Raw genomic sequence first — 18,880 nt, forward strand, 5'->3', positions numbered from 1 at the left:
GAACGAATGAGGATTTAAATCCTGAACTTATCTTAGCTTCTTTCGATGGAAGAGAGATACAAGGACTTCTGAACGAATGGGTGAAAGATATATTCCAAGGATTATTATTTGGGATGAAATATGTACAGTGCCACTAGAAACACTAAAAATATTTTTTGATTGATTGTTGACAAAAAATACTGCTGTAATAATGTGCGGCGATCATGGTCAACTACCACCTTTTGTTGGATTGTCTCCACATAAATGGCTGAAGAATTGTGTACATTATTATGAGGAAAAAATGATAATCATACAGCACATTGTCCAGAATTAAGAGAGTTTAAGAAATTAATCAGACTACAACCAAATAAAATTCAGTTTGAAATAATGCGTGAAATAATTTCAGAAACTCCTGTGAACAATTTTTGGAATTTATGGAGACCAGATGATTTGATAGTTGCAAGTAGAAAGATAGTTCGTGATACACTTCAACAACAATTATTTCTGTTACGTAAAGAAATTTGTTCAAATGTACCTGTACCATTGTGTTATCGACCAACAGATACTCAACGACAAAATATTGAAGTTGATATACCAGGATCGTCAGAGAAATGAAATCTTGTGTTAAATGATAATGTTTTAGTTCCTGTTAGTGTTGTTAAGAGCTCGTAAACGTCTGACGGAGTCAGGGACAAAACTCCGTGGACTCTAGGATATGCTATAACGATTCACTCGTCGCAAGGATTAACTTTTTCTCATACTAATATTTGGATTGTGGATAAGAATGGTCAAATTTAGTTTATCTCGCATTGTTACGAGTCAGAAAAATATCTCAGCTGCGGAGGGTTATCATAGACTTTACAGAAAATAATAATCAAACTGCTGCTGACAATAGCGATGATGTTGTAAGAAAACAATTGCATAGTTATAAACAGTGTGACAAAAAATAAACGCAACTTTGATCTTGATGTTGAATTTATCATGACGCTGAAACAACAGCATACTAATCATTGTGCAAGCTGTAACACAGCAATTTTGTGTCAGTATTCAAATAATAATCCAAGATAATTTACCGTAGATATAAATATTGATAGTAATTTTGGTCATACACGCGAAAATGTGATGCTGACCTGTCTTGAATGTAATCGACGTCGAGGTGCTAATTTACAAAAGTGAACGCGGTGATAATTGTGTGTCTTCAGGAATTACTTGTAATTGTTCGCATACAAATCCACGCAAAGGAGCAGTTGAATCTAATCTGCAGATTGCAGATTTACTGGTGGATTTTACCACGCTAGAAATGGTATGTGTCGTAATACTCCAAATAGGATCAGTCGCTCTTTTTTTTTACCACCTTCAAGTTAACTGGGTTCATGTAAATATCTGACAGTCACATTACATAGCACTGGTTGTTTTGAAAAGTCATGTCGTTGTATTGGTTGTGGGGTTTTTTTTGTAATTGCATAAATGGGTTTCATAGAAATCGCAGGAGTAATTTCATTATTTAACGCAGCTATCACAATTGGTAGTCTTGCAACCCATTCACGAGATCTCTTAAGTTTTTGAATTATATCCTTCGCGTATTGATATCCAAACAATCTCAGCAAGTGTTCGATTAAATCGTTCAACAAATGCCTGATCACGATGAATTGCGGTATATCCTCGTCTATTTTTGACATTATGTTTTTTCATCAGAGATGATACTGCAATTAGAAATTTTTTGCCAGGATCAACCTGCAGTAACTGTGGCCATCGTAGACCACCTTGTGGTCCGGATCCTCGTAGATAAATTCGTTCAAACGCAGATGCAACTTTAACTGCTGCTTTAGTTGATAGTGGTTCTGGGTTTTTTATACATACTTTCAACGTCAACGACGGTTAACGCGTATTTGTATGTGCGTGATAGATGTCTACCAATTTTAATAGTATCATGTGGTAAAAATAAAATATGTTTCATGAACTTAATTAGGAGTGTTATATGTTTATTTGATTTAATTATGTCTGATTTAATTGTTTGTAAGTTTTTTTTAAAAAAATTTAAATTTCATTATATGTCAAAATAATGTAGTTCTGTTTGTTAGGAACTTATACTATTTTTTAGAAAATAGTTCGACCTTGACTGTTCGTTTTAGTAAACACCAGGTGTTGACCAAGATCCTGACCTTGATTCAAAATTAGTAGCAACCACGTAACTAAGTTCTATTTTTATTTTAAAATGATTGGTTGTTGTCGATGTCATGATGGGACTACGTGGTTTAAAATGTAAACAATTTTTATTTCTTTCTTAGAATAAAATGATTGGTTTTCGTCAGAGTCATTTTAAGCGTACGTGATATAAACACGATCACGTGACCCGCCCACCCCTATACACACGATCACGTGGCCCCCTTTCTATTTCGCATCTAGGGGATTTTCGAAACTGCGTTTTAGAATACGATGCAACCTTTGTTTTGGAGAAATAATCTCAGTTGGGCTCTTGCATTGGAAGGTGTATGTTGTGCTGTTTGGAGTTATTTCAAATTACTTAGATTCAAAAGGATTAATTCTTTTTTTTTTCCCTGGAAAATACTTTGCTCATGTGAGATTCTTGAACAAAGACACTCTTATAAAAACATTTATTCAGATTTCCAACACCGGAGTGATATTTCTTGTTTCTGCATGGAACTGTAGACTTCAACACTACAGGTTACATCATACGTCATCGCCTTCCATCTTGGATTCTTCGTCGGGACTCGAACTTGAAATTATTAGAACATTTTATTATTAGTACTTCTAAAATTTTATTCGTGGATTATTCTTGGATTATTTTTGGATTTGGTTATATAAACCATAAGTTCATATTTTTTCATTTTTACAGAATTTTTCCAGGGAAATAAATTATTATATTTTTCAAAGCTTGTTGTTTTCCCTCTTTCTTGTGTTACTGTTTATTCGAGCCTAAACACGTAACATAAGAAGGAGTGCTGACATGAAATTGTGCAAGAGGAATTTTTTAGGTGGTGGTGTATAAATTTGCCATATTGCCTGTCGTGCTAACCAATTTGCAACAAAAGAACGTGTAACATTTGCTGCATTAGCAAGTTTATTAATCACTGCTCAATATCGTCTTGGGCTATAATAAATCGATTCCATTATAATAATAATCGTTTGATGAATTACCGGCCCCTAATACTAGTTTACCTTTCATCGCAGATCTTACCAACCTATTAGCTAACGATTCTCTGAGAGGTTTTTTATATGGAATTTAACGTGTGAATCAACTTCACATCTGCAATATTTCGCTGTTGTAAATCCTTATTTTTATACACTACATCCTGTACGTAACATGCTTGATCAATCGCATTTATTGGATACTCTCCAGGTCTTGGTTGATCTCGCTCGTCAAGTCGGATATCAAGTCGAGTTCCAGGACCACAATAATTATATCCGGGAAGATGTTTATCTCCTGGGTATTTAGCCCATGGAGCTCCTAGTAATTTTCCAGGTGAAGCAGCGATATCACCACCTGTTTTCCTTGACTTGTCAAGGGAGATTAATTTGTATTTTTGTACCATATTTCACACACTTGCCTGTAAGTGCACGTTTGTCATTTTTTGTTATTATTGTTGTTAATCCGCTTGCAAGGATGGATGCTCTGCATCGAACACAGTATAAATTCATATTATTTATTATATTTGTACAACATGGATGTCACTGATTTCTCAGCGACACGAAAGCAAGAGCCAGTCAAGCATCATCCAGTGCACCAAATTCTATCAGAGCAATTATCATAGGTGCATCTTGGTCTGGTAAGACGCAATTGTTGCTTAATCTGATAACGAGATGGCTCAAGTGGGATAAATTATATTTAGTGGCACCATCTGTAGATGATCAGAGAAGTTACGATGTACTTAAAGATTTGTATAAAAACGCGAATTTGTTGATTTGATCAGAGATAATGATATTATTGATTTTATCACCGACATTGATGAAGCCCCATCTGTAGATGACCTCGATGGATTTATTAATAATCTAGTAGTATACGATGATGTAATACTGGACAAACAATCAAATCCAGCATGGCTATTTTCTCGAGTCAGGCATAAAAACACAGACGTGATTTATGTTACTCAGCGATATACACAAATACATAAACTGATCAGAGATAACTGCAATATTTTAGTCGTGTTTAATGAAGTTGATATACATACTTTAAGAAATATTCATCAGACTTGGTGTAGCGGGGACATGGACAAGATTAAGTTCAAAAACTTCTTTTCAAAAGCACAATCTACCCCTGCAAGGATTTATCACGATAAATTTACACGATGCTCGATCGCGATATCGCATAGATCTTGATAAAATCTTTGGTTGAGAGACTGATATAATAATGATTTAATTACACAATACAGCAACAGAGAGGGTGCGACCACAACTAAGTGTCACGGTGGGTAAACAAGACATATTCAAAGTTTTGAAAAACACGAATGACGAAGATAGAGTAACCCAGTTAGAGAAACTCTCGGTTTTAGTTAGAGGCTTATGTTTGACATAACGTCATGACCTTATATTTTAAATTTTTGTAGGAAGTTTTATTTTTCATAAATGGACCTTCCAGCAAGTGGTCTGTTCATTCTCTCTGCTGCTTATATTCAATATTAAATCATTACCCATTTGAGATCCTCTATATATGAAACAATGTTACAAACTACACGTCAGAGTATAACTTTGACGAACATTTCGAATGTCAAGACTCCCTCTCCCTCTCTCCGCCAATTATCTCCATTCTCGATCGATCCAGCTTTGAGGTTTATCTTTTCGAGTTTTCTTCAGTCTAATTTTTCTTTTTTTTTTTCTTCGTTTCATTTACAACAATAGGTTATATACACGATATTATCAAACTACCTTCGTGTTGGATGTAAACCAACATGACGTCAATGCAGCTTGACATTTTGCATAGATTAAATTACAAAATGAATGTGAAAAGAAAAAAAGTGTTACCAATGGGCAAATCTATTCTATTTTACTAGTTTTTCAGGTAAACTCCCCAAAGTTCAAAATGGCATGGCCAACCAGACTAACGAAATGACGAAAGAAAAATTTAATTATTCAATAGTAAACTTTCTATAATAACGACTATACATTGCATATCTTGATACGTTAACCTCAAGAAATTGGAGAAGGTATTAGATGGGTGGGCTGCATGCTGCATTTTTCTCTTTCTGTTTTTTTAATGCGCTGTTTCAGCTGTGATGATTAATCAACTGATTCACGAAGTATGAGCATGCTATTGGCTATCATCACTGCAATACTATTCAAAGCCCTTCGCCAAGTAAAATCTGGCTTCTTGGGATGGACAATGATAATAGCTTCTTAAAAAGGTTCAAGGAACAATGATTTGTTTTTAAAAACACATAATATAAAAACAACATTGCTCTTTGGTTTTATCAGCTTATTATATTACATATACTTTGATACCACAGACAAAATGTTACTGTGTTAACTGTTTTGTCTTTTGTGCTGTTTGCTGCGCTCGCTTTAAGGGATATGGCCAAAACGCATGAGTTAATGACCAAAAGAGTTCATCAACCTTACAGCTAATACATTCAAATAAATATTGCGTCATGCGCCCTTGTTCTTCCACATCGTCGCCCCCACGATCATAGATAGAAGATAGACGTTGTAAGCTTTTTCCACATCGTCGTCTCCACGATCATAGATAGAAGATAGTGTTGTAAGCTTTCATATAAAATGAAAAAATTGATGAATCCCCAAACGCTGTGTGTCTATCACTAGTTGTCAGCCAATTATTGTTTATTCCAAATTCCAAAAAGCCGCTAGCCAGCCTATTGATCCGTTAATGATACATGGTGTGCCTGTCTAACAGTACGTATTAATGCCCTCGGCGAAATGAACTTGATAAAGTGTATAACTTAAATGTTTATCAACTTCATTCGTTCTGAATCTAAAATATATCTCTAAATGGCAAAGTTTTCAACAAGAAAACTCCAGTTTTAAAGAAAATGGTATACTAATTAGAGACATGATTATCCATTGTTACGTCCATTCGTCAATTTGAAACCGCCACAACCAGATGTTTGATTAGGGGGAATGTCTTCAAGCAATAATTAATGAGTATTCATTAAAAGTCTTATGGGCCCTGGGCGGTCTAGTCGTCTAAGGAGCTCACCTTTACAGATCACATACATGTATCACCTCTGTGTTTTTGATCCACCAAATATACTTGCCGCAATGAAAAACCAATTACGTGCTGAAAATGGCCTTGAATCGCACAAAACCAAACCAAGCATTGAAATCTTTTATATTGATCTTTGTTAAATTTGGTGAGTCGAAAAATGGGACGCATAAACGCAATGCATTCTTAAATCGTCCATGTTAAGAACTGTGCGTTTATATGCGCTCATTATTCCAATAATAATAATAATATATTATTATCATTGCTGATTTCTATAATTTCTACATACAAATATTACAAAAGGAATATCTGTATATAAGATTGCTTTATACCTTGTGATATTTGCACTAATATATAAAGTCAATATTACAAATATTTTATATGAATGAACTGTAAATTCAGTATTCCTTATCAAACGCCGGTACCGGCAGTCGGTCGCACGATCCTGATATATCCATATAAATATAAATCTTTCACATTCTTGAAGACAGTTCCTCAGAAGAAGGCTCGTGAGCGACTCAGGCAGGGAACGATAGGTGACAACCCCGATGTCCTCCAAAAGGCAATTGAGGACTGTGAAAAGTTCAAGGTAGATCAGGATGGGGAAATGGACAGGGCAAGGAGGCGTTTGCACTATCTGCAAGTTAAGAAGGGTAAACTTATTACGATTAAAAAGAAACGAAACGATCAAAAACAAGCGCATAAATTATGGTTTAGTCATACTTTTGAGAATTATGTTTACATTTCAGCATAAAAAATGTAATCCTCCCTTATCGGAAATTTAAATTGTTTGAAAATATAACATCTGTTGCAACTCTGTCATAAATGAAAATGGGGCCGATAATGACATTCAATATTACTGCGGGGACTATCTCGAAAATTTTGTTTTCGCCAAAGAAAATCAGAGATCGTTTCAACACTCAGCAGTTAGAACGAATTAACTGTCTTATCTTAGATTCTTGTTAATTCTTTCCGGCCAGTACAGTGTCAATCCCTTCCTTTCTTCTTTCTTTTACCTATTGTGTGATACAACTTTGCTAGTTAAATATATTTTGTATTTTACTGCTTTATACTTTAATATAATCGTAGGTACCAAAATCGTCCAGCTTCATGAGTATATTTCTGAAGATTTCTTAATAAGAGTTTGTTTCGTTATTTACTTCCATGTTAACTTTCAATGAGATGTATAGTGTTAAAGAATGGGCGAGTTGAAGGACAGAACGAAAGGGCTGGGGTATTTGTATATTAAATAAGGAGCAAAAGACCAGTTCATATGGTTCACCTTTAAGTACATGAGTGTTACTGACCTTAATTATCATTAAACTTGTTACATTTTAAAATTCAACTGAACCAACGTCACTAAAACATATAAATGATGATTTGTGCGGAACCTTATTTCCTGTCACAAAAAAACGTGACCACCATGGGCGTGTAAGTTGCCCCCGTCCAATCATGGGGAAAATCGTCAACTTAGTCTATATAGTTTACAAAAATAATGAATCGAAAATAGTTCACTAAAATGGATTACATGTTTAGAATGTAATAACAAAACATAAGTGTCATCTAGTGACTTAATTAATATAAATGGTAATTAATTAATAATAACTAATTAATATTGACATCTATTTTGAAGGCTTGAGGGAAGCTATCATGAGAAGGCATCACCAAATTTTGGATAAAGCAATTGACGAGGCAATAGATTCTCCGTACCGTGACGTGTTAAAACCCAACATTGAACAAGCAGACGCCCTTCTCGAACAACTGATCAATCTGGAAAGCCATTGTCATGACGTTCTCGAGATTAAGCAAACGACAATTTCCGAGTTGGCGAATTACGCCAACCCGCCACGTGAGGTGCACGAGACTATGAAGGCCACCTTCCTCTTACTCAAAGAAGATAAAGTATACTTAGAGGTATTATGCCAGTCTCTTTCTATATGTTTAGCAGCAGAATTGAAACACAAAATACAAAAAAATCCTACTTATTCATTTGAGAGGTTACAGTCAGACCGTGTTTTGATTGAAAATGACCCAGTAAATTAAATATACTAAATAGTATGGTCATTAAAGGCAATAAAGATTATGATCTAACATTATCCAGGATGTTACGTTAATAGTATGCACAATAAAGAACCCCCACCAACGGGACTGACGCTCTGAGTCAACTTCTTTGGCCGCTAACCTTGAAATCAGTATAAGAATGGTATACAAGTGTTTACTGAATTTGAACAAAGTCTGGCCAATTCCTTTTATATATGTATACGTTACCGCGGTCGCGAGCTTTGCGAAGTACAAAAATGCAAGCAGAGACTTTACATGACCTTAAAGTCAAGAATATCTTATTTTTAACATCGTTTATAATAGGATATATATGTTGGTGATCATGTCAGGAAGAAAAATTAACAAACAAACAAAAAGGCGGAGAAAAACATCTTCGTCAGCGGTCAGATCTATACTATCAGGACTAATTACATGATGCAAGATGTGTTGTCAACGCCACCTTTCTTCAAAGAGGAGTGGTGAAAACATTTTTGAGATGGCCACTTTGGTTGCCACACTAGGTCAGATCAGCTCTATTTGTATTCAGGACCTGCTGCATTCTGTTACACTGTTTTACTGGACAGGCCAAATCCATATAACCATCTATTTCGGAGAAGCAGCCAGACGTGGGTTTTCATTTTACGATTGACAAGGCGGCAGTTTCGGACACAACATCTGTGTAAACACCACAATGACATGACAATTTGTTCACGAGGAAGAGCAATAACACAATTGTTAGGATGGATATCATCCTGGCACCAATTTAATTAATAGTCTAATATTTGAATACCAGTATTCTATCTGAATATTCGTAAAAAGATTTTACCCTGAATATTTGTATGAGTTACTGCCCTTTTAGCTTAAAGATGGATACAGTATAAGCAAACATTTTGAGAATGAAACATATTCTTGTAGTTTTGAGTGGACTGATACGGAACTTAGCACATATAGTGATCATCTTCTAATAATATGCATGTTGACAAATTATTCTACTTGCACCATTTTTGGAAGACACGTAGAGTTTTTTCTGCTATATTATAGAGTATCTCCATCATTAGGTATTATAAGAGTGGGATGCAGGAGAGTATTGGAGTGTATTTACGTCAGCTAATAATTCATTTATTAAGTTATGATATTTAAATGATACTTAATTAAACTGGTGCCAGGATTCTGTTGAATTGTCATGTGTATCGTATTGATTAAGTAATACAGCCTAAGAATCTGTGGAAAGGACGAGGAACCACAAACGTGGTGCTTGCAGCTCGTCAGCTCCACGAGAAATGGCAGGAGCGGAACTCCAACCTGAACATGACATTCATCGACCTGACAAAACACCTTTGAGACAATCCGTCATGGGGTTCTTTGGAAAATCATGGAAATTTGGTTGCCTAGAAAAAATCATTGTGATGGTTCGGTAAGTCCGGGATATCATACCCGATCACGTTGTAGATAATGGGAAATCATCCGAACCATTCTTATTCTCCATTGGAGCAAAGTAAGTCTGTGTGTTGGCCCCAACCATTCTCAGTGTAATGTTCTCTGACATGTTTCCTGGTGCCTTTTTTTACTATGACGCTGGAATCGACATCTGATACCGGAATGACGTCAAGTTCTTCAATCTGAGAGAAAGATATCTCATGGTGATCAGAGGAAATGCTTAAAATCCTTGAAACACTTCAACATAGGTCCTGAGTCTTGGGAAGGTTTATTTAAAAAAATTGTTATCCCATGTTATTTTCAAAATGACTAAAAGTTTTGTTTGATATTTCCCACTTTACCCATGAAACCGAATAGCCTGCTCCCAAATTAGGCTGAGGAAGGGAACTCATTCCAAGTACCTGGCTCTTTTAGAGGTCAAATTACGCTCTTCAGAGAAATCACAAGACCATTTCCCATACATTGCACTGTAATCTATTGTATAAGATCAAAACGTCAATACCTGTGTTTTGTTTGGATTAGTTGAAATAATTATTTACTTAGTTTGAACATGGGTTTCCTATGACTCCGCAGAAAATCCCAATTTTCGAATTGGGCGTTTTATAGTCGGCCAAAATTCAGCTCCGTCAGACATATAAAATATGAGAAATTCCACAGATCCGCATCAGCATGTCCAAATTTCACTAAATTAAATTGGACATGTGCCCATGTTATAAGACTGTGAACAAATCATTTCACAGAAAAATGTTTGAGATCGGTTCTGCATTTAAATGAATAAGTAATAGAGTTTCTGCCCGTAATCTTCCATCTTCAGCACTAAAGGGACATTAATATTTGTGGTGAGTTCGAATATAAACTAGAAAAATAACAACAAACTTTAATCTGATTTTTCATTTGAATCGTGAAAAACATACTAAAGACCTAATGTAATTTAATTAGATTTAGACAACTTAGTTCAGAGTGTTTCCTGTGCGGCGTAGCTTGTAGTGAACGGTGTCGATTAATCTCAAAGTAGAAAATGAAAATAGGATGAATTTTTTTATACCTTTATTAACATCGACGAATTTTCAAATCCTGTTTTGAATAAATTCAGTGAATATTGGAAAAGGAAAATTTGGTATTCGTTTCGGCCCTAGTCATATACTGCGTTAAGCTGCAAGACAAGACTACAAGACAAAAAGGTGAACAATTCCAATAAATACTGCAGGAGCAAAGTGATTTGTTGATATGCTTATTTTCTGGTGATAACCATATTATTTACCAAAGGACAAGGTCTGATAAGGGCCGATTTTGTCCCCCAAATTAGCGATATATTGAAGTGTTTGTCAGAATATTTGTTATGGTTATTTCATATCCACTGTATATCATCTGCAACATATGTACACGATATAATGAACAGTGTGAAATTAAAAGTTAATTTTGTTCCAAAGTAGACTTGTGTTCAACCAAAACTTAAAACTTTGACAGGTATCCGCCTCTTTGAGGTCCTCAAAATCAAACAGCGCAATTTGAGAACACGTCTGAGTTTTTGAAAGAAGATACCTTTTGCAACCATCTAACAAATTTGCAAATTTCATACCTGTTATCATTTGCACTCGTCACTAAAGAGCAGAACAATATAGATAAAATGCGTATCTTAGATCATCTGCCATTTTGGTCTCCATACAGTTAGGGCGTCACTTGGCAGCAACGCAACATGTTATTTTATGTTTCTTTAAAAGTAACTGACCTTCAAATACCGATTGCTATTTTTAGCCCCCCCCCCCCCGTTTCATTTGGAGGCATTCTTAAACGCAAAATCATAAGCGCAGCAAAGTCTAAAAGACGCTCATTGTGAAATGATGTTCGCAGCAATAATAAAGAAGCTGCTGATAATGCTATTTTTGCCTAACATTTTCTGTAAAATGTAATGATGGTACAAAGAAAATTTCTTGCGAATTTTTCATTACCTGATCATGTTAAGTTGCATTTATTATTTATATTCTACTCTTCTATGATTTCAAATATATTGGCACTCTGACAAAAAGGATCATAATATACATATTAAGGTGAATTACACCCATTCATTATTAAAGTTATTAAATCAGCACCACATCCAGTCAACAAAATGCAATATTCATTAGCATCATTGTTCATTTGTTTCAGTTTCATGAATTATTTTAGTACCTAGCTTTAGTTTCTCATCCCTAGAGAGGACTTAAAAACTGATCTACACAGTTGGCTACATGTAATTTATAACACAAACTATTGATTGTAGCGATTTTTAAAGAAAGAATTTTTGAACAAACGAATTATTGTAAAATATATTTACTTTTAGTGCAACTATGCTATAAAATCTGTTGTTTTTTATATAATAAAAAGAAAACAAGAAACACAAGCTAAGCTTTGGTTATATCTACTACCCTAAGGTACCTCATCATGCCGTTGAGTTTTATTTTGATATCATAGATTGTTATTGCATAAAATATGCAGTCTGGTGGTGTTAAGGTCAAATGGTTTAATTTTTAGTACTACTATATAGGACAGTAGCTGTTTGAGTCCAATCGCAGCCTTTTTTCCATTTATTATTGATTATTTTTCCCTTGTACTTTTGCTTTTAAATATAAAGAAATTTTATCTATTTTATCTTCTGCAAATCATTCGTGTTCTGTTCACAACATTTGTTAAATTTCTGTTTTGTTATCCATTTGTTACATATTTCTAAGATCGCTCCGGTAGCCTAAGTGGTTAGAGTGTCCGCCTCGGGTGCTGGAGGTCGTGGGTTCGAACCAAGGCAGAATAATATCTAAGACCTATAAAAATGGTATATACTTTATTTTATTACCAGTTCCAGTCTGTTCTCGTGGGCCAAGTGGTTAGAGCGTCCATTCGGATGAGAGCGTTCATGGGTTCGAATCCCGGTCGAGTCATACCAAAGATGTATTAACAGTTGCCTCGCTTTGCGCTCAGCTTTAAGAGGTTATTGTTAGGATGATGATGCATGTCTGCTGCTTAATGGATGTTGCTAGACATCACTATAACCTGCCACACTGCAGATATCGTAGCCATTTGACTAAATTTTTTACAGCTACTTAAAACCCCCCACATATTTCTGATGAATAAGGCAAGCTGTTATCTATCTGGATGTATGAATTATGAAGGTGTGAATTTAAAAATGACTCGCATTATTTTTTTAAATAATGCAATTTCAACTGGTTGTTTAGCCATTAATGTTGAAGAAAAAAAATGCCGGGGGTGTGGTGGGTGAGTGGGTAGGGTTTAAACAGCACTTGAGAAGCATTGATGGCTATACCACGCCGAGGAAGTGGAAGCTAAGTGCCTTTCTCACTGACACACCGAGAAAGCCAGCCCGAGCTGTGGTTTGGGAAGGTATCACACCTGCGACCCTTATTTTACCGCGTCCCACCCCCATGCAAATGAAATTATGTGTCCCTAAGTCGTATGGGATGGCACGTGTATATTAAATTTAAAAAGATTATTTTTAGCATTTTTATAAGGTCTCTTCTGAAATACCAAAAAAATACAGGGCTGTGACAATTTGAATGGTCTGCTGTAGCTGTTACTAGAGTATTGGCCTCAGAGAGAGAGAGAGAGAGAGAGAGAGAGAGAGAAGGGGAGGGAGTTATGTGAATGATCTTAGCTAGAAAAATCGTGTATATATATATATATATATATATATATATATATATATATATATATATATATATATATATATATATATATATATATATATATATATATATCCTTGAGTATGCCGCTCTTTACAAAAAAGATAGAATGCTTAACTGCTTTATGACATGTCTGAGGGTGTTTGCTCATGTGTACGCGAATGTTTATAAATTCTTCTTCTGAATGGATTCTCAATCAATGTTCAGGAAAAGCATTTTTGATATTTATCAGACCTGAAGGTATGCTTGTTTCTTTGTTTAATCATGAAATTGAACTTTAAACAATTGGTTTACTTGCATTCAAGGCTTAGTTTTTATGTTTTATTTGGGATGGGATGGGGTGGGGTATTGGGGTTTTCTTTCGACTCTGCATATTTTCTATATTTTACCTCAAGAATTGTTCAATTATTACAATGGATTTAATATGTTCATTTACTTCTATAATATAGAATTGGGGGAGGGGGGACAAGCATGAAGTGGTCAGCTATTAAGTGTTTCGGACGTAAACCAAAACGTGTTTAGAGGTGATTGTCCCCCCCCCCCCCCATGTGAAGGTGCCCATGCATACATCAAAAGATTTATCAACTGTTTTGTTTTTGGTCAGAGTTGGTGGTTTTTTGTTTTCTCAAAAATTTCAAAGGATCCCTGACTTTCTTTTAATGGGCACCAAAGCAAAAAAAAAAAAAAAAGCCTGTTTACCCAAAGTGTGCATTATACCCCCAAAACATGTGCAAGAATAAAAAGATGTTCAAATTTCAAGCGACTAAACGTGTGCGAGTTTTTGTTTAATATCTGCGGGGTGGGGGGGGGGGAGAGAGGAGGAGAAGAAAAGACAAGCGCGTCGCATGCTGTATGCCATAAAGCTAATGCACTCTTTTTCTCTCTCGCTCTCTCCCTCACATAAAAATCGTTAGAAACGCATCTAATTTTGTGACCAAATACGGAATAATTGTATCGGTAATGTGTGTGCCTGCGTGCATATATGTGTGTGTGTGTGTGTGATTTAGATTTTTAACTTAGCTTTAATACGTTTAATCATAGTGTACGATGTTTGCAGAATGGTAGTTTACAGAGATGTTCATCACTGGGGCCTCATGCCGCACACATGCAGCATATTTGTCCCCCCCCCCTCCCCCCCCCCACCCACCCCCCGGTCACACTATCCTGACACCAGGCCGACTAACCTGTTAATGCTGAGCGCCAAGCGAGGAAACTGCAGTACCATTTTTACAAGTCTTTGGTATGACTCGGTTGGGGTTGCAACCTGCGAACTCCTGGATCCGAGGCGGACGCTCTAACCACTTGCACCTTATGAGCAGTCTTGAACTGGAAGTAAAATAAAGTATAATGTAAGCTTTCCCCTACCAATGCGAAACAAAACTGCGTGGATTATTGATGTTCCGAAAATTTGGTTTTGATTTTTAATTATACACTGTAGCGACATACTGCTACTGTGCAAAAGATCAATGCGGCTTTCTGTGTTTATTTATGGTAAAGAACTACACAAATTGTTATCAAGTCAAGAATTTTATACGCTTGGTAATGTTGAGTTAGCCTTGCTGTCTATAATCCACGAAAACAGATTCCAAAACAAAGAAGAATATCATTGGCTTTTTAATAATCGACTTTCTTTATTAAAAGCGATCCTGGATAAGAATCAAATACATAATTTGGGAAGAGAGAGGGACCTCATTTATCTCAAAGTAATCTGACTGGGGGACAAAATAGGCCCTAATCAAACCCTGTCCTTTAACGGCAGTCCATCAAAAACTGTCAGTTTAGTTGCACTACTGAATGCTGTATGTAAGGGTGGATCATCATTTAAATTATAGACGTTTCCGCCCATACGGGCATGTACGTCTGGTTAAGGGGCCACGAGTGGCCGAGTGGTCTAAAGCGCTCACCGTTACTGATCACTGCCATCTCACCTCTGTCTGCGTGGGTTCGAGTCCAAGGCTCGGCTAGCGTGGGTACGTGGGAAAGCCTGCCAGAAGCTTCTCGTGGGTCGGTGGTTCTTTCCTGGGTATTCCAGTGTTCTTCCTCCACCAGTTATACTAGCCGCCATGTATAGCCTATCTTGTGCTGAAAAATGGCGTTAAACCCTAGAACAACAACAACAACAACAACGTCTGGTTAATGTCCTTAAGCGGACTATTTAATTGATCCCGGGGGAAGGAATTAGAGCCTCATCCCCCAGGCACTACCGTGCATAAAAGGCACTATTTAATTGAGCCGACAGGTCTTGGGTCAATATGACTGGCTTCATAGACCCTAGCGACCTGAATGTAAGGCTATACTCGAGTGGGGATAGAGCCAGCACACACTCGAATTAACACTCGAATTAAAGGTAGCAATTCAGTCTGCATTAGCTGCGCTCGGTGTCAACCAAGCAGTATGTGACGCCAGTAGCGATTGGTCGCCACTATGACGTCACATCAGGACACATAGGTTTTTTTCCTATGTGGAGGGTTAATTAATTGTTCATGAAGAGAGGAAAAAGTGCCTCTCCATTCATGTATTTAATATGTGCTATGCACGTTTATCAATTTAATGTCCGGTATGGCGAGGAGGAAGGTTCGGTCAGGGAGGAGTCTGCTCACTAGGAAGGCACCTTGGTTTATCCAGGGTATACATTTTTTGACTCCCTTGCCAAAAGGTTAATGAATTGTCGTCTTGGCGGATTTTTGGAGATATATTCTGTGCCTTTTTTAAATTTTTTTATAGTACCTCACCAGTGACCGCTTAGTGATAGTCTATAGAGTTATTTAAACTTTATCTAATGAGTCTGATTTGGGTGGGGTGGTTCAAAGTTTGGGTTCACCCTTTTGTGTATGGTTATTTAAACTTTCGTAGGCTTAATGGCGCGCCGCTTTGTGCAGCTGGGCCAGATGGTCCTAGGGGTTTGGATAACCTCATATATTCTTAAGTTTAGGGTCCTAACTAGTTTCCTAGGGCATATGGTTGCCGCATTGTGCAGCCGGGCCTGCTGGTCCTTGGGTTTGGACCACCTTATAGGTATTAATTTTGGGGTTATAGTAAGTTTTCCTATCTTGATAGACTTTGCCGCCTTGTGCAGCGGAGCCTGATGGTTTTGGGCTTTGTAGACCACCTTATATATTCTAGTCTTTGGGGTCTTATCCAGGTGTTCTAATTGCTTTTAGTGCCTCGAGGAGAGGCTGTGCCTTAGTACACTTACGTTTGCTGTACTACATATAATCTTCGGTCACCTTGCGGTAGGAAAAGATGTTAGTGTCCTTAATTTCATGTTGTAGGATTGTGGTGCCCTAGAAAAATAATTATTTTTAAAAAAAAAATTAAAGAAAGAAAAACAAATACAAGAAAAGAATTTTTTCAATTTATATTAAGGGTTATTGCAGTTTATTTGTTTCTATATGTGTGGGGGTTTAGGGTTGGGCTAAGTACTTGCTTATCTATCTTTATGTTTGATTTATTTTCATAGTTTATTTTTGGATGAAGCTATTAGTATGTTGTTATTTTATTTTCAGGCTAAGTCTATTTGATCAAGACATATATCTTTGCCGAATACTCGGGTCGCTAAGACAAGTCAAAGACATCTGATTTTATTTATTCTCTATTTTTAAGTTTATTAGCCTGTCTACTAGATATGATACTTGTTCCTATTTTGTTTTATTTATGTGATGTTATTTTATTTTCAGGCTAAATCTATTTTGATAAGACATATATCTTTGCCGAATACTCGGGTCGCTAAGACTTGTCAAAGACATCTGTTCTTATTTATTCCCTAATTTTAAGTTTGTTAGCCTGTCTGCTAGTTTTGGTAGGCTTGGACTTGTTTTGTTTGATTATTATCCTAGCTTGTGGATAGAGTTATTTATGTGATGTTATTTTCAGGCTAAATCTAGTTTGATAAGACAGATATCTTTGCCGAATACTCGGGTCGCTAAGACACATCCAAGACATCTGGTCTTGTTGTTCCTTACATTTAGTTTGTTAGCCTGTCCCCTAGTTGTAATTAATTGAATGCTATTTATTTATTGTTTAGCAGGTCATACACTTTTGTTTAAACCCGCCCCCCTTTTTTTCCCAATGTCGGTGAGGAAGTTATACTATTTTTCGCATGTAATGTCCTTATTTAAGTTTCGTTCTTTGAGGAATTCTGGATAGGTCGGTGGGGACCCTATTTTATGTTGTTTAGCCCTAAACCTAGTTCTTTGGGTTTCATACCTATGCCAGGTGTTAAAAACATGTTCTAAATCTTCTTGGAGTGGACAGTATGGGCATTTGTCATTTGAGTTTATGTTGATTGTCAAATATTTCCCAAAGCTGTTGGCTAATGTAGTTTTGCCTATTACTATCCTATTGATAAGTTTTTTGATCTTTATTCTAACGAGTTGTGGTGGGTTGGTATGTCTTGCGACCTTATTTAGTATGTAGTACAGCTTGCGTCCCTTTTTGCTGCTATCCCATAGTTGTTGCCACTTATTGTCCATTTTAATTCTGATGATGCTATACAATTCTTGGACGCTGTAGTATAATGCTATGGAGTCCGGTTCATAGAGATATTGTTTAGCTATTTGATTTGCTTTATCGTTACCTATTAGCCCGATGTGGGAGAACACCCACATGAACTCTATCTTTTCTTTGCTATGTAGTAGTTATTTAATTAAGTGGTTGGTTTTCATCAGAAAGTTGCTTCTTGTGGTAGAGTGGTTTGATTTAATCGAGCTGATGACACTAAGGGAGTCGCTAATGATAACTGCTTGTCTAGTGTTTGTTAGTTGGATCCGTTTTAGAGCTTCAATAATGGCCCATACTTCGGCTGTGTAAATGGAGCTGGTGTCGGATAATCTAGCTCCGAATTCTGTGTTGGTTTCAGGGATTACTATTGCCGCAGCAGTTTTGTACGGTTTTGTAATTTTTGAGCCATCGGTCTATATCTTGGTGTACCCTATGTATTTTTCTTCTAGTTCGGCTAATATTTTTGTCCTTATATAATGTACCTGGTCTTGTTTGTTTCCATAAGTAAGGGCTATTGTGTTACAATTAGGGTTACCTACCGTCCATGGTGTTGGGTCTGGGTAACTGCATTGTTCAGTTTGTAGAGTCTGTAGGATAAAGATCTTTAATTAGTTCATGAATGCTTTTTTGCACCGGGTGGTTGTGGTTTTAGTTTTTTAATGAAAAGGATATTACTTTGTTGGATAATTTTCCTGGTGGGGTGGCTTGTTTCGTGGATCGAAACTCGTGCGGCATATCTTAATATGCTTTCGTTTCTTCTTAGTTGCAGTGGTATTTCTCCTGTCAGTATTTTGAGCTCTTCTAGGGAGGTTGAGTTTAGTGCTCCAGTGCAAATAATTAGTGCCTTATATTGTATGGAATCTAGTTTACTAGGTGATGTTTGGTTAGCTGATGCATAGACTTGGCATTCGTAATCTATTTTTGCTCTTATAAGTGCATTATATATTGTTAAATGCGTCTTTTGGTTGGCCACCTATGTAGTTCCTTTGAGGTTTCTTAATAGACTTAGATCAACTTTACATTTTTGGGTGAGGTCTTTAATGTGGTATTTCCATGTTAGGTTTTCGTCAAGAAACATTCA

General features: G+C 36.4%; 1 protein-coding gene across 2 annotated transcripts in view; it reads left to right on the forward strand.

The window, feature by feature from the left end:
* LOC149801774 (lim and transglutaminase domain protein ltd-1-like) overlaps positions 1-18,880 on the forward strand; it is a 74,467-nt gene that overhangs the window by 45,281 nt on the left and 10,306 nt on the right. For both annotated transcript variants that reach the window (XM_089956115.1, XM_089956116.1), the window contains exons 6-7: positions 6,642-6,807; positions 7,788-8,068. In XM_089956115.1, the coding sequence (XP_089812241.1) occupies positions 6,642-6,807; positions 7,788-8,068 (447 nt within the window). The remainder of the gene's footprint in view (positions 1-6,641; positions 6,808-7,787; positions 8,069-18,880) is intronic.

Source organism: Sinohyriopsis cumingii, chromosome 4 (assembly GCF_028554795.1).
Source record: "Sinohyriopsis cumingii isolate HCF-2022 chromosome 4, ASM2855479v2, whole genome shotgun sequence".
NCBI lineage: Eukaryota > Metazoa > Mollusca > Bivalvia > Unionida > Unionidae > Sinohyriopsis > Sinohyriopsis cumingii.